General features: G+C 51.2%; 1 protein-coding gene across 2 annotated transcripts in view; it reads right to left on the bottom strand.

Annotated features, from left to right (window-relative positions):
* Positions 1 to 16,769, bottom strand: part of prkar1b (protein kinase, cAMP-dependent, regulatory, type I, beta) — a 43,518-nt gene extending 26,749 nt beyond the window's left edge. The window contains exons 1-3 of one of the 2 annotated variants that reach the window (XM_023810619.2): positions 16,596 to 16,769; positions 8,841 to 9,011; positions 5,965 to 6,056 (exon numbers count right to left, since the gene is read on the bottom strand). In XM_023810619.2, coding sequence (XP_023666387.1) covers positions 5,965 to 6,056; positions 8,841 to 9,011; positions 16,596 to 16,769 — 437 coding nt within the window. Of the gene's footprint in view, positions 1 to 5,964; positions 6,057 to 8,840; positions 9,012 to 10,100; positions 10,394 to 16,595 lie in introns of those variants that run through there. The other variant, XM_023810620.2, reaches the window with a different exon arrangement.
* Between the last annotated feature and the right edge of the window lie 586 nt (positions 16,770 to 17,355).

Here is a 17,355-nt window from a genome sequence, read left to right as displayed (position 1 = left end):
GAGAGCCCAGCATGCAGCACAGAGGTGATGGCACAGGGGGGGGGGTGCCTTGCCAAATTAGCTGCACCTTTAATCCCCAAATCTCCTTAATCTGTTTTCTGAAAAACAGCGCCACCCAAAGGTCACAAGGAACATTATCGCATGTGGACAGGCACCACCTGTTGTCCGCCCATCAATGATCTTTTTGTGTACGTTTACCTGGAAATTTCCAAAGAAGTTTCCTGAGTGTTGGACGTGTTTACAGAGCAGGAGGGTGACAGGGTATGAATGGGTTTGTCTGGAACGTAACACGTGTGTCGGGTGATACTGTCCGCATGTGTGGCAGGAGGCATGACCCGCGGCAGGTCGCACAGGAGTTAACTTCCCCGTAAACTTCGAAAGTTCTGACACAAGCCCATCCGAAACAGAACCTGAACTCACATCTACCACAAGTCCGTTACCATCAGATAACACCACCGCACACACACTTAAAGCCAGGACTGCCGCACAAGCAAGATGTCCACTGTCCGTCAGTGAGGGCCAGAGGTGACAGGGTCAGAGGTGACAGGGGTCAGAGGTTAGGAGGCTTCCCACACTCCCCTGGGCTTCATCAGCTCCTCAATTTGTGCCCTTAATTGGAGGATTAAAGCTTCCAGCTTTGTTCCAAAAATTCCACACATACTCGGATGTGTACGGGGGTATTAAACACGGCTATTGTTGTCCTCGACGTGACATTAATGGGACGGTCGCCGGTTTGCCAGAAATGAGTCACGACTCCTGGGGCCTCGTGTATGACTCATCCCGTAACGGCGGACTGTGAGAAAAGCTCCCACCTCCTTTTTCCACAGACTGCTTCCGCCACCGGGGGGGAACCGGGTGCCATGGGGCATCATGGGAGAAGGGAGAGGGGAAAAAAACAAGACTCCTGGGCTTGGACTGAGAAAAACGGGAAGAAGCCGGAATAGATGGTTCTGGCTCCCAGACTCACAAACCCCCCAGTTCCCCCCCCCCAACACACACTCACTCACTGACTGGGGATGATAAACCAGAATATTGAGGAGTGATGACAACTCATCCTCCGACCTCACATCCTATTCCAGCTTAAATCAAAGAAAGCGACCCCCCACCTTCCCCCCATCAACTGGTTCTTATACCTCTGACCTTATACAGAGTCCCTCCTCATCTTCCCGAAATTTCCCACCATCTTTCATTGCCGGAATGCGGAAGCTCAGGCTCAGCCTCCAAGTGAGTCTCCAGTGCAGAGCAGCAGCATTAAGGCCGTTATCAGCTTAACACTGGGCGGCTGGACCACAGCCTGGGTGATGTAATGCGATATAATGGTCACAGTATCTTTTATGCGACGGCTCAGGTGTGCCGTATCAGGACAGCAGGAAGTGAGATTTTTTAAAAAAGCTAATCCAGCAAAACAAACATGCCGCCGTGTGAACTTCTGATAACGGGTTTATCGGACTCCTCTGTTTTTGGCAAGCATTGTGCTGGCCACCTTCAGCAAGGAGATCGTGGTGAGATAGACCAAGAAATCAAGTACATCTGGGCCCACCTGGGCCTCACTGAGGACCACCACAGCTCCCGCCCCCTCAACCCCACGATGTCTCACAGCTGCAACCACTTTGGGATTATCTGAGCCCCTTGTTTAATCTTATCACAAGTGCAGCCGTTTTTAAAAGCAACAAAAACAAAGAATCTGGAAGAACAATTGGGACTACCCGCTAATGGCTCCGTGTGAAGATAAGAGACCGCGAGCGGGCAAAACAAGCAGCCATGAAGAGCTTCTATCAAAGACCTACCTGCACAATCACACCTATGCCTCAGGTGTGCGTTTATGTGAGCGCGTGTGCGAGCGTGTACCTACCGGGTACAGGTGAGACCACACAGAAAACGTCTGCATGGAAAGCAGGCCATTATGATTATGCAGCAGATAGGGTTACGGCAGTGGGGCTATAAGGGAATTGAGGCAGTGAGACAGGGAGAGGATTACGGCACTATGGCAGTGAAAATATTTATGACAGTGAGACAGTAAGATGACTGGGGCAGTGAGACAGTGAGAGGATTATGACAATGTGACAGGAAGAGAATTAAAACAGTGAGACAGGGAGAATATTACAACAGTGAGACAGGGAGAGGATTATGACAGTGAGACAAGGAAGATTACAGCAGTGAGACAGGAACAAGTGAGTTACGGTAGTGAGACAGCTAGAGTATTACAGCAGTGAGACGGGGAGGATTACATCAATGAGACAGGGAAAGGATTATAGCAAGGAGAGTGAGAGAATTACAGCAGCGACAAAGGGAGACAATTACGACAGTGAGACAGGGAAAGGATTACAATAATGAGACAGGGAGGATTATGGCAGTAAGACAGGAAGAGGATTATAGCAGTGTCACTTGGAGAAAATTATGGCAGAGAGACAGGGGATGATTACTGCAGTGAGATAGGGAGAAGATTACGGTAGTGAGACAGAGAGAGGATTACAGCAAAGGGACTGAGTGGGAATTACAGCAGTGAGACAAAGAGAGCGTTACAGTACTATGACAGTGACAGGGATACAGCACTATGGCAGTGAGACAGGGAGAGGGTTACAGTACTATGAGAGTGAGACAGGGAGAGGGTTACAGCACGATGGCAGTGAGACAGGGAGAGGGTTACAGTACTATGACAGTGAGACAGGGAGAGGGTTACAGCACTATGGCAGTGAGACAGGGAGAGGGTTACAGTACTATGACAGTGAGACAGGGAGAGGGTTACAGTACTATGACAGTGAGACAGGGAGAGGGTTACAGTACTATGACAGTGAGAGGGTTACAGTACTATGACAGTGAGACAGGGAGAGGGTTACAGCACTATGACAGTGAGACAGGGAGAGGGTTACAGTACTATGGCAGTGAGACAGGGAGAGGGTTACAGCACTATGACAGTGAGACAGGGAGAGGGTTACAGTACTATGGCAGTGAGACAGGGAGAGGGTTACAGCACTATGACAGTGAGACAGGGAGAGGGTTACAGTACTATGGCAGTGAGAGGGTTACAGCACTATGACAGTGAGACAGGGAGAGGGTTACAGTACTATGACAGTGAGACAGGGAGAGGGTTACAGTACTATGGCAGTGAGACAGGGAGAGGGTTACAGTACTATGGCAGTGAGACAGGGAGAGGGTTACAGCACTATGACAGTGAGACAGGGAGAGGGTTACAGCACTATGGCAGTGAGACAGGGAGAGGGTTACAGTACTATGAGAGTGAGAGGGTTACAGTACTATGACAGCGAGAGGGTTTAAAGCACAATGGCAGTGGGAGGATCACAGCAGTATGGCAGTGAGAGGGTTACAGCACTGTTGCAGTGAGAGGGTTACAGCACTGTTGCAGTGAGAGGGTTATAGCAGTATAGTGCTGACATATCAGAGAGTATAGTAGGCACCTTCAGACTGTGTGCGAGAAACCGCAAACGTCTCCTGCCCAAAGACATCCGATTAGTGAATCAATCGTAGTAAAATAACACAATGGGCACCAACTAACATTCAGCTAATATCCCTTCACAGGGGACAGAGGTGCAAACTGGTTTCTATGGTTGTAACTGTTATCGTTTGAAGCTCCCAGCTGCGACCACTGAGAGCAGAGCATGATGACACAATGGCGCGGTGAGCAGAGTGAAGCCCAGCAGTGAGATGCGGGTCAACACCGTGGTACCCACCTGCCCGCCTCCCACTCTCAGCCTGTGCACTTTGCTTAGACCAGTTGTCAGGGAAACCACCCTAGAGTCATCCTTATAGGACAAGAGGCAGGAAGAATGAGCAGGCTCTGGGGGCAGGGGGGGGGGGGCGTGGGGGCGGGGGCTTTAGGAGCCTAGAGGCAACAAGGCCCCCTTGTCCCGGTGGATAAGGTGTTTGCGGGCATTCTGCCAGATGGCCCCTTAGTGAGGGCAAAGCACCAACCAATGAAGATGCAGGAACGAGAGCCACGCCTCGGTGCCACTACGGTGGGTCGGGTGACAATGCTACCCGAGGGCCGCCGCGGGCTTCAAAATGGCTGCGCGTCTTTACGAGCATGACATCAACCCCCGCGACCCATCCCGACACACAGAGACTAATAAGATAGCCACACTGGACCAACCACGTGAATCAAAGGAACAGCAGCAAGCACTAATTTGACACTTGGCTGCGTCACGTCCAGGCACCTGCCATCAGAACCTCTCTGACCATACTGTTTTCCTGTAAGCTGGAACTACACGGCCAGATGTAAACACAGAGCGATGGGACCCTCAGGGCTGCCGACACTGAGATGGACTCCGTGAGGGACATCACTGCAGGGATAAAAATGTAAAAAGAGGTACCACACCCGTCATAGAGGCACAAAGAGCGACCTTATTGCTTTTCCAGCAGTCGTTACAGGGATGAGAATTTAATACAGCGATAATGGGGAGAACAAATTCGAGCTGTTCAGCTTACATAACCGCTGAGTGAGTAATGATTCGTGATGTTTCCTTCACACGGCACGGCCTGCCAGGGCGCTGACTCACAGCGACGGACGGACGCAGCCCGGCGACGCGCCAGCCAATCATGATGCTTCGGCCGTCGCCATTTCACACCCCCTGGACGGGAGGCCATCCAATCACGGGGAGGCCGGCTCTAACATGCTGTTGCCAACCGACCCGCGCAGCCCGGTCCGTGTTTAAGCTGCGCTTCTCCGCTTCGCGAGTACAGAACGTGCCCCCAGTCCACTCCCACGTCGCTCAAGTGGCGGCCGCCAGAAAACTCGACTGAAGCATTTCTGCGGATGAAATTAAGCCCCCGGAGTGCTAGTCAGAGGCAATAGGGCAAGAATATTAGATATCATGTGGCACGGGCAGCCGTCGATACTGCCATGGCAAAACAGCGGGAGCAACAGCCCAGGGCCCACCAGAGACGCAATATGCCAGCTGTCCTGGATGGGAGCCATGCTCAGCGAAATACAGGCTCACATCTGCCACCCTCTACGGGGGTCACATGGGGGTGCCACCTGTCCACGTCTGGCGAGATACAGGTCGATGCCCAGGAAGTACCAATTTACCGCAGCTCCTGTGTTTTTCGTTTCTTTTTACACCCATCTGGAGTCGCGGTGCAGGTTCGCCACGCTCTGCCGTGCTCAAGAAGCCCCACCGGCTGGTGCCCGCTTTTACCAAGCAGGCGAGGTGCTCGATATCGCCACGGCGATGGAATCCGCCGCTGTAATCTGCCGGCGGGGGCAGCGCCTCGCAACCCAACCCGTGCGGTAAATTGTCAGCTGACGAAAGGATGGGAAAAAATTGCTTTTTTTTCTGGGAAGCTTCCACATGACCCCCTCCGCCCCCCCCCCCCCCCCCGCCCCCAGGCCTCCCCCACCTCCCCCTTCTCTAGGCGGCTCCTGGCTCTTCCCTCCATGCTGTGCTCAGCTGCACAAATGGATTCTCCTCAGCGGTGAAACTGGACTCCTCCGCAGATGGACACACCTGAGCGGTGTTTCCCACAGCCTGGCACCGTGGTTCAGTCAGTTCCGGGGGGTCGGGGGGTCGAGGGGTCTGCATTGCTGTGTCGCCGTGGCAACATCCCTGACACTCATCAGTCCCTCAAATAATAAAAAGTAAACCGAACCGCTGCATTCCATGTCACGCGATTCCCCAGCCAGCCGCTCGACAGGCACTTCACATCATCAGACCATATGCCTATCTGTCTCTGCCTCCCCAGTTACCAGGGAAATTGGCGACAGTGTTTTCACAACAGTGCCCCCTCCCTGCCCATCTGTGAGCACCCTGCCCCACCCCTCTACCGCCCCGACCATAAGTATGGACGCTGGGTCTTACTGTGGTCATAAAGTCAAAAGCCCACACAGACTCCCACATTCCTTGAGAAAGCAGACTTCTTTCCAGAAGATAGCTCAGGACTGCGAGCAGCTGTTATTCACCTCTTCCGGAAAGAGCCATGGTGACCCTGTGAGCGGAGTGGACGGCCTACCTCCTCTCGTTGTCGTCGAGATGAGCGAAGAGCACGTTCTTGGATATGGCCTTGGCCAGAGCCGTCATGGTCTTGTAGTCCTTGGGGATCACCTGCAGATAGAAAGGTCATGGGGGCTTCTGAGGAGCACGGGGGCTCTACCTTACATACACACACAGACACAAACACACACAGGTTTGTAATTAAATCTTTGTGGGGACTCTCCATTCTATGAGGAAAACGCAATGTAATATAAACCTAATCCACAAACATGCACAAACACACAGACACAGAAACACACAGATACAGACACAGACACACACACTGGGAGTATCAGTGGCCCCTCTACCTATGGAGCTGCATGCTTTGTGAGCATGTGACGGCTATATGTACCCAGCATGTGACGGCTGTATGTACCCAGCATGTGACGGCTGTATGTACTCAGCATGTGACGGCTGTATGTACCCAGCACGTGACGGCTGTATGTACCCAGCACGTGACGGCTGTATGTACCCAGCACGTGACGGCTGTATGTACCCAGCACGTGACGGCTGTATGTACCCAGCATGTGACGGCCGTATGTACCGAGTATAAGTGGCGGCTCACAGGAAACAAGGAGTTCTGAGACAATCTGTCACTGTGTTGAGCAGCTCCGCATGCAATCAGCCGATCTGCTCCCCCCACCCACTCATATGGAAGATTTCAAGATTGGGAGGTAGATTAAACACACTGCAAACCCCCCCCCCCCCCCCACCCAGGAGGCAACTACAGAGGTCCGGCCCAGCCTGCATATTAGGATATTAAGAGCGACATTCTGAGGGGGGGGGGGGACTGAATGAAAAGATGGGGGAGGGCAATGTTGGGGGGGGGGACTGAATGAAAAGATGGGGGAGGGCATGTTGGCTTCAGAACGACAGCAGGGTGCAGTCAGGCTTTAATTAAGCTGCAGCAACAGATGTCTCACCACGAAGAAGCCCGGGGTGCATAGAAATATGTATATTTATATATCAGAGAAGGTCCTGTGGTGGCGGCCTGCTCAATAAGCCCTCCACGGTTAGCGTGCATGTGTGTGCGTGTGTGTGTGTGTGTGTGTGTGTGTGTATGTGCCTCCATCAAGCATAAGCTGAAATAATGGTGTTGGACAAGAGCCCCCAACCACCCGGGAAACTCATCTGCCCTCGCATAAATCCTGAAAGGACTCTTCTGGGCCATCAGGCAGAACCTGAGGTCACCTTTATACAACCAGTATATCTGCACTGTATATGGGCAGGCACACGGTACGAAAAAAGGGAAAAGACCGGAAGCATAGCGGCCTGCGATGCAGGCTGTCAGAATCCGGCGATATGTGACGGAAAGATGTGGCAACACACCCTGGTGCCAGTCAGCCCGTGAAGTAAGTGTTCCACCTTCAGATCACTGCAGTGCTGTACCGCTGACCTCTGCGGGCTGGGCTGCTGGGCATGGGTTGGGTGGGGGGCCGACTGATTAAATATGCAGCCCCCGTCACAGCCCAACTGACAGAAAATGTTGCGCCGCCGCAACGGTGAACATCTCCCAAGCTATTCGGGAGAATTTGGGTTGCCAGCTACTGACTCTGCAGCTACACCGAACAGGAGACTGGAACCGATTTCTACACAGACCACAGACAGAGTGACAATCCGCAGCCCTGAATCAGCAATGCAGCTCTTAGTGACGCCGCCGATATTCAATTAATATTCAAATTAATGCAGAGACTCGAAGGAATAAAGACACGAATGGAACTGGCATCTGAAGGCATTTCAATTACATTTCAATTATCAAATGACCCCACAATGTGGCAAAATCTGTTACTTCTTAGTTTGGGGAACATTTTTGAGGTCCTCACAATGTAAAACTCAATTTTATAAAAATCTGTGAATACTAATAACTAGTAATGTCAAAATTCTTTTATTTATTTTATTTGGTTACTTATGGTGAAGGTTTGGGCTAAGTAGGGGTTCTGCCTGTCATAGCTGAGATTAGAATTTTGCCCGTAGAGATGAATCCAGAGTCCCCACAAAGATCTGTGAAAGCAATTAAAAAAAGTAAAAATGCCAAAAGTCTCGTATTTTGTTTGGTTACTTACGGTTAAGGTTAGGGCTGGGTAGGGGTTAAGGTCATCATGTTGGGATTAGAGTTCTCCCCATAGAAATCAATGGAGAGCCCCCACAAAGATATAATTACTAACCTGTGTGTGTGTGTGTGTGTGTGTGTGTGTGTGTGTGTGTGTGTGTGTGAAGTCAGCCTCCACCTCATTCTTCATCTGCTGTTACCGAACTGCAATTTGGGTATCCATGGCTCGTTATAAACTAATTAGGCCAGTGTCATGTTAATCACATTTTAATGAGCACGACCACATCCCGCCGAACAAACCCAGTGCATGAGGAATAACAACTCAGAAGATGGGTTCACTGTCCTGCTCTGGGTTCACGTCTATACTCGTATTACATTTAAGGCATTTTACTCCAAAACGAGCAAACTCTGAGGATTACTAGGTGGTTTGACACCTCGTTCCCAAAACTAAAAATTGCTTTCCTGTTATATCTCATCTCCCCACTCAATGCTCATTACTTGAAGAGGAAATTTACAAAACACACTCAGTTTGAAAGAAAGTACCATTTCCGTGAACTTTCTGAGCAAATTTAACTAAAGTTCTTTGTTGCATTACATGAAGATTGAGTGAGTTTTGGTTCCTGATACTGTAACATATGAGAAGGAACCCTGAAATTGGTGGTCTCATCTCAAAAAGACCCAAAAAATAGACTGAGTGCATTTTGGGAATTTTCTCTTCAATTGAGGTGTTCCTCAAGGCTCTGCTCTGGGTTCATTTAGCAATTGAAATGACGGCGTTCGTCCGGCTTGCGCTCGGCTCAGCCTACCTTTCTGACGTAGCTGACAGCATCCTCTTCTGTATAAACCTCGGCGCTGACTCCACCACGCCGGCGCCGGGCCTTCACCACTGGGTTCGGGGGGGGCGGGGACACCTCGTCGTCGTGGGAGTCTGACTGCGAGTTGGACTTCTGGCGCGCCAGGATCTGTTTGCATTCTTCCTGTGATGGGAATAAAATAAAAAAAAACAATAAAGCAAAAGTAGACACATGCCACTGTGTTGAAAACAAATGCATAAGGAGCTTCTGACCCCTGCGGTGAGCGGTAATACCATGGTAAACATCTGAATCTTTGGTACATACATGAAATAAACAGAATCTCTTCTTGAACAGATCATTTGGCTGGTTGCAGGCTTTGGTGGTGCAGTATGGGCTGGGACCCAAGCACTTTGCCGTGCGTTTGATATTCCACTGTAATAAACTCTACCAATCCGACAGGTTTCAAATGAAACAGGCAGCATAATTAAGCAATTGTTCAGTCATTCAGTCACTCATTCATCTTTAATACCACTTGTGCTATAAAGAGTCACGGGGGTCTAGAGCCCATCTTGGAAACAACAGATGCGAGGCAGGGAATAGCCCGGGATGGAGTCGCAGCCCATCACAGATTCCATTATGAGGGTGAAAAGGTGGACAGTACTGTGAAACTCTACACCAAAATGTTTTACAAAAAAAAAGGCTGAGAGTTAAAAAAAAAAAAAAAACCCTCAGGTGAAGCTTAAACAGGAAGCTGAGTACACAAAGCTAATTAGTGCGAACGAGCTATAAAAGTGCTGCTTACGAGTCTAAATGTTTCCAGTTTAACCACTTTCCCATTTGCATGTGACAGAAAACATGTGACCACACTCACCGGGCCGACAGCGTCAGCGGCGGGGGCTACAGCTGGCGCAGCCCGAATCACCGCCTCAGCAACGCAGCCCGTTCGATCGCCCTTCCCTGCCTTTCAGCCAGCTGCACCCCCCAGCCCCCCCCCCCACCCCCCTCGGGGCAGGTGCTCTGCCGTGGTGACTGCGCTGCCTGAATATGACGACTCGCTGCCTGTAACACACCCCTGGCACAGAAGTCACACGCGGCACGTCCAGAGCCCACCGAGCCGCACAGGCTTCACTATGTCACGGCGCACCCCACCTCCGAGACACACCAGACAAACGCATGCAGCCCGAAAACGGCGACATGCACCGACGGCGCTCTCATCGACGCCCGAGCGAAGCCCGCTGCACTAGTCCGTGGCAGAATCGACGGCAGCTTTACCATGCTCGCCCGGCCCAGTCACTCCCCGCCGAGGTGGGCCGCCCCGTCAGAGCTACGCACCGGCCGGGCCGCCCGCCATCCCGGCGGCCCGGGGCATGTAGCTCGCCGTAGGGGGGCACGTGTGCGTATGCGCCCACCGTGCGTGCAGCTGAGCGTGAGGACGCACGCGTGCAGACGTCTGAGATCACCCGCTCGCCCTGCTGACAGAAACACTGACAGGAGAAGGATGAATGAATAAAGGATGAAGGAAGAGTATGGGAAGATCCCGCTTCCCTCACCGCGTCCTGCACCAGTCCCTCTCTCTCTCTTTCTCTCTCTCTCTCCCTCTCTCCCCCCACACACTCTCTCACTCTGATTGCGCACAAACACACGCGTTTGCTTCCTTGGTTGCCATGACAACGGGGCATCGTTACACTTCTCTGCTGGAGTGCAAAGTCATGAGGAAATGACACGGAGTGTGCACACGTGCAGCAGGGACACTGTAAGGGAATTAAGACGGGCGAACTGCACGATAACACAGTGCTAACAGCAGCTAAGCTAAACGGCCCCACAGACAGAGTCGCCTGTGGACCTCGTTTAATTAACGGCCTCCTCATCACGTCACCTTCGGATCCCACACTGTCATCATCCACAGGGCAGGGTGTGTAACTGACAGCCTATCGGGTTAAACCCCCTACAGAAGGGCGGTACAACCACCACCCCCCCACCCCCCTCAACGGCAGGTAGTGGAAGTCACCTTGAACGTCACGGTGCAGCGAGCCCACAACTGCTGGCCTGGCCTTGGGCATTAGCCGTCTCGTCAGCAAAAGCAGAGTGGACACGTCCCCACAGCATTCGCTTCTGTTTTTAACTAAAAGCCAGGAAGTGACTGTAAAGTACAACTGCTGAGTTTGGCTCATTTGGGCCTTAGAGTCCCCGCAACGATTGAACGATTCCTGTTATGCGCCTGGGCCTGAGTGTGTCACAAGGTCAAAGAGCACACATCCCTAGGAAAGGCCGTGATGTCCTCCACACACACACACACACACACACACACACACACACACGCACAAACTCTCTCTCTGCTTTATAATGCGAAACCAGCTTATCCCTGAAACACAGAAATGCAACAAGGGGACGCCGATATCTGCGAAACCACAACACAGACAAAGAGCTACTACAGGGCAAAGGTCAAGTGGGGTTGCACAAAGAGAAGAGAGGTTCCTCAATCCGTAATCAATGATGTTGACAGAATCAGAGGGTGAACTTTCCCTGACGGAGCAGAGTGATCCGTCATGTTTAGCGTCCGCATCTGCCTGCCCTTGTGACTGGCACCCGCAGGAACCCAAGAGGAACTAAACCTCCAGTACTGACTGCAGGAAGATGAGCAGCAACCTGGCTGACGCGCCAGAGATGGGAACTGCTCCAGCCGCCCTCAAACCCGCAGCCGAAGCCCCCAGAAGAACCTGGGGGCCACTGCAGGACCTCCTGCTGCTTTTCTGGTGCATGCAATTCACTGCAGAACTCTTACTGACTAACGATTGCATATCAGGAACATCAAGCGGGTCGGACTGGAGGCAGGAGGATGGAAGAGTGTAAAATGCTACAGGCTCCCGGTACTTACTTCATATTAAACCAGTGTTTGGGATTATTGGGATTATTGGGATTCCCAGCTGTGATTCTTATGACCAGAGCTGAGAAAGCCAGGGATGGAGGGAAGGGAGAAAAGAGGAGACAGACACGAGCAGGGATCGGGAAAAGTGCACATGAAGGGCAAGGGGCTGGGGTGACACAGTGCATGATGGGATATTACCCTGGTGCGACCGCAGGTGCTTCCTGATTAACCCGGAGAGGAAGGACTGGGACCCGTGACCAACAACATAGCACCAAGCCACCAGCCTTCAACACGCACACACACACACACACATGTGCACACACACACATACGTACGCACACACACACACACACACAAACATGCATGCGCACGCACACATGCACACACACAAACATGAGTGCACACACACACACACACACACACACGTGTGCACACACATACATATACATACGCAGGCACACACACATGCAAACACACAAACATGCGTGCACACACGCACACACATACGCACACGCGGACACGCATAGACACACACACGGCATTACTAGCACACAATCCTCCCCAGATTGCAAAGCCCTAAGAGAGGGGGTCAGTGCCCCCTGCTGGGGGGTAGGATATCCACAGTACTGTCACTGGGAGAGAGACACGGGGGCCTCTAAAATGAGGGCAGGTAGGGGGCACAGGCTGAGTGTCCAAGTGACCCTACCGCTGGGCTGCACCCCCCCCACCCCCCCATAATGCAGAGCTGAAGCACATCAGGTGTCCGGAGACTGACTGTTATAACGCCACCTTTAATAATCACCCCAGTGCTGCTTCTCTAGAAGGCTGTACGGCCCTCAAATCATGCGCAGATGCACGTCCAGCGCCGCATCACCGGAGAAGCAGGGCCTGCGCATTGTACCATGGGGGCATCAGCAGGCACAGGCGCCAGGAGCGATGTGCTTCCTCCAGAGGACGACTCAGATACGCCGCTGCACCGGCAGCGTCCGGCCGCACTCAGTGCCTCCGGTGGGCTCAGCTGCCGGCTACGGCGATGCCCGGCTTTAACAGAGATCAGAAACCCTTAATGCTCTGCAGTCTCACGCTGACTCCGACAGGAATCAGCCCCAGATGAATTAACCAGTAGAAGCAGCCCATTCTAGACCAGGTCATCCACTCCGAGAGCTCCTGGCGATCACATGACCACACTCATCTGGGTGTCTCGTCCAATCACACAACAGAAAATGAAAGCACTTCCCTAATGCCGTCCAATAAAGGGAGGGGTGGGTAAAACAGCAGGGATGCACACCAAAGGCATAAATTAAAAAAAATAATAATCAAAGCGGAGCGCACGCGTGCATCTGAGCGAGAAGGGCTACGTGACGGAGCTTATCGTGGCTCATTTCTCTGATCGGAAGGGGGACCAAAGACTCAGCATGAAGCCTCTTATCCACGTGTGACTGATGCTTTTAAGCTTCTATAAGATGCAGCAGATTCACATTATCATCCAGAATGCCTTTTTCTTTATCTCAGTCACCAGGAATTCATTTCAAAGAGTATTTTACTTCCACGCCAGCGGACCTCAACACGGAAACACGTTGATCTCGTTCTAAACCGCCGTCGTGACGGGCGGTGAATCGGGAGAGGCTGTTCCGGATGTGGCTGCGCGGGGCTGCCAGACAGTCGGACAGAGAGGAGCTCCTGGAGAGGCTGGGCGATACCCTGTCACCTAGGTTACGCTAACGTATTTGGCTCCGGGGGGGGTGAGCAGGTCGAAACCCACGTCACTAGACAGCCGGGGGGGGGGAGAGAGGGAGGGAAGGCGACGGTTATGAACTATATTTTTTATGTTTTCATTTTTCGATGTATGATTATTTGAAAGGTTCCTCTCTGTACAAAAGGCCTGGCTCATTCTACACAGCCAATCAAGTACCAGGTTTCCTGGAGGCTATTGGTTTAAGTCCCAAAAGGGTCCATCTGCTGCAGTGACAGAGTGAGTGAAAGAGCAGACAGAGGAGAAAGGGAACGGAGGAAAGAGAAAGGGAAGAAGGCCGGTATGGGGCCCGGGTGCCAATGCAGGACAGATCTGAGCAAGGATTAAATGTCAAAACACAGTGACTCACTGCAGAGCGTGATTTAAACCCCCTTGTGGGGGGGGGGGGGGGGTTTAAAATCATGCCCCCCCAGCACACGGGGCCACGCGCCGCGCATCTCGGCACCAGGGACCTACGCGTCCAACAGCCGGTACCATCCCACTGGGCCAGAAGAGTCCGGCTGGCGAGGGAAAATCATAGTGTAATTTAAGATGGGAAGTAAGAGTCATCACTTCTATGGAACCATGACCCCCCCCTGCCCCCCCAAGCCAAAGGCTAAGGTCAAAACAGAGAGAGAGAAAGGGACAGAGCGGGGGCGAGCGGGAGAGAGAGAGCAAATTCACCAATGGAGAGTCAGTCAATATGATCCGTACAACAGCCATGGTGCACTGCCACATAACTCCCAGCACAGACACCCCTGCGGCTAACGGTCTGCGGCCTCCAAACTGTGGGGATCCCCTGAGCAACAGGACACCCCCCCATGACCCCCCCCCAGCACATGTGGCTGTGATACCCATCTCAGCATCGGCGTGACCGGCGTGACCACGCTGCTCACGGCACTGAATCCCGAGGCCAGATTGCCACTCAAACAGGCCGTTGTCTAGAATCACATGTGGGGGATAAGGAGCGGAGGATCAAAGCTCATTCCACAGTGCCGTCCTTGGACATGCGGGGGTGGGGGGGTGGGCATGGATTAGTATTTGTATCCTGCGGTTACCTTCACTCGGTCGCACACCAGCACACCGTCTGCCCGGCTCGGTCCTGACAAGCCGAAAAACAACAACAAAACCAGCATCGTACTTGTCGATTGGCTTAGCATTAGTAACCATGGCGACAGGCAGCATTTTAAGGCTGCGACATTCGCCGCAGTAGCATGATGCTCCTCCGTCACTCGACGGCTGTGTGTGCGAAGCATCCAGGGCTGGGGATTAGGGTACCCCCCCCCCCCTCTCTGCGAGTGTGAAGATTGCACCTTCTGCCCATGCAGGTAGGCTGACCGATGGCTCTAAACCGCCCACAATGCAGAGGCAAGTCTAGCAATCGACCCTTAGGATGGGTCAGCCCGCAGGATGACATCGCTGAAGGGATACAGAGACACGACTTTTCAGGGGGGCTGAAGCCCAGTAAAGACCTACGTCATGGTGAGTGACAGCACATGTGCCCTGCTATAGACTGGCATCCAATTTAGGCTGGACCCTTCTCCTGTGCTCACAGACACACACACACACCCCAAAGCAGGATAAGCGGCAGGAAGCTGGATGCCTTTTATTTTTAATCAGACTAAAACTGTCTAAAACATGTTCAAAAAAAGAAGCAGCTAAATTCGGAGTTCCCGGCCTTATGACGCCTGCGCACGGATTCGCGGCGTACAGACATTTCATAGACTGGTATAGCAGGAGGCTGGGGGGTAAATTTGCAATATATATGGAAATACACTGCATTTTATTTTTCATTTTGTGGCAATCTGTAATATACGGAATATAGCAACATATCTGAACTCCACGCCCAGTGTTCCGCATTTTGGTGGAATACTGGCCAAGGTCTGGTACCAGTCCGCAGACCAGGGTTTGGGAACCCCTTTATCTAAATACCTTCATGAGCAGTTCTCTGTCTGTCGTGGAGGTAATGAAGAACCCTGCAATGCAAACAGCTCGATGCTGAAAGTGACCGGTCACCCAGCACAAGGGCAAATCATCTTCCACAGCATTTTAAGATAATAAAACAATTACATTTAAAACCAAATGAGTGGCAGGCTCAGTTAAGCCCCCCCATGCTTATTTAATCCCTCCGTCCTGATTTAAAGGTCCCCCCCGCCCCAGCTCCCTGTTTGTGCAGGGCAAAGGAGAGCTGTCCTTAATTTCGACATCTGTGCCCACGAGCAGAGTCACGTTGGTGTCATGCTGATCCCACACTGTGCCTGTCCCACCCCCCCACGCACCGCATACCCCCCTGTGGACACAGGGGAAACAGAGGACCTTTTATAGGTGCACCTGCAGTGCTGCTGGCCCCCCTCCCCATTTGTCCTGTGTGTGCGTCGTGCCCAAAGCTCTCAGCTCCATGATTAAAGGTACCCAGATAAAATAATCACCACCCCCCAGTAAACCATGCATTTAAAATATACATGTATATTTTTAAAATCACACAACCATCCTTGATGTCAACCTGGCCAGCAATGATATACATTGTCATCATTAAATAAATAATCCTATATATATATATATATATATATATATATATATATATATATATATATATATATAGCACATCTGAGACTGTTCCATTGCTCAAATCAGTCCCTCACTTCAGCATTATACACTCCAAAGTCACAGTCAAAAGACTGTCACACACCTCCAGATCGATGAGCAGCTCAAGTGGCATTAAAAACAAACACACACACACACACACACACACACACACTGCAACAGGCAGCATGTGCAGAGTCTCTGATACCTTAAGGAGCAGCTGTTATAAATTCAGAACAACAAAATTAAAAGAAAAAAATATTCACAAAGGAGAGGGACACGTTTCAATAGATGTTAGTAATTGTTGCATCTTCAAACGTGCAGGAAAATATTCTTGACAACTGCACTAATAAAATATGAAAATATTTTTTTGTCTGCATTTCACATTCGCTTAAATGCTTAAAATACAGCAAACAGCCTCAGTGAATCGGAAGACATGGCTTACACATAAAACAGCTTAAAAAAAGGCAACAGTTAATTTTAACACTTCAAGTAAACAAACGTGAGCCCCAGCACAGACGACGTGAGAACAGGCAGAGGCGCATCGCGCACGGACGGACCGACGGAGCCGCAGCACGGCGCCCACCTTCTCCAGCTTCTCGAAATGCTCCCGCAGGAACTTCAAGGGACAATCGGGCTTGGCTATACACAGGTTCACGATGCACTCCTTCAGGATCTGCTGGATGTTATGCTTCTGCACGAAAATCTCGCAGCCCTTTAGACTCTCATCTTCTTCCACATTGGAGGAGGAGGTGGCCATCTTATCTCTGCTGCTGAAAAAGAGGAGGGGGATTGCGTTCACTGGAAATTCACCCCTTCGCTTACCCACAAACAAATGCAGCTTTTCTGCTTTTCATTTTAAAGCGTCAGGTGAAGGTGATGCCTCTCCGCCTGTCACCTGCTTGTTGGTGATTGACACAAATTTGTAGCGCAGCCTGACAACATTTAATATTCTGAAGTTAAAAATCTGTTTCTATATATGTTAATGTGACAAGCCGGTAAAGCATCTTACTACAAAACCGTCCCGTTGGCACCATTAATGAAGCCAATAAAACGCATAACGCCCACGACTTTAATTATGCTCATATCTCAGATCGTGGTGATATGGATCAGTGGGTAATGAAAACATCACTGATTCCTAAAACTGCCGGTAAACCAATCAGTTAATAAGCGCTAATAAAAATGCACATACACCATAGTCTTAGCTACTTCCGCCATTTAAGTCGAAACAAATTTTGCCGCTATGATGTACACGGATTCATGCAGTCATATCTACATTGTATATACAGTTCAGCTTTCGGATGAGACAGTGAGAACTAAGTGGTGCCTGTTAGCAGGTTGCGCCC

This window comes from Paramormyrops kingsleyae, chromosome 22 (genome assembly GCF_048594095.1).
Source record: "Paramormyrops kingsleyae isolate MSU_618 chromosome 22, PKINGS_0.4, whole genome shotgun sequence".
Lineage (NCBI taxonomy): Eukaryota > Metazoa > Chordata > Actinopteri > Osteoglossiformes > Mormyridae > Paramormyrops > Paramormyrops kingsleyae.
Note: the sequence above shows the minus strand (reverse complement) of the source record. Positions and strands in the feature narration are given on the sequence as shown.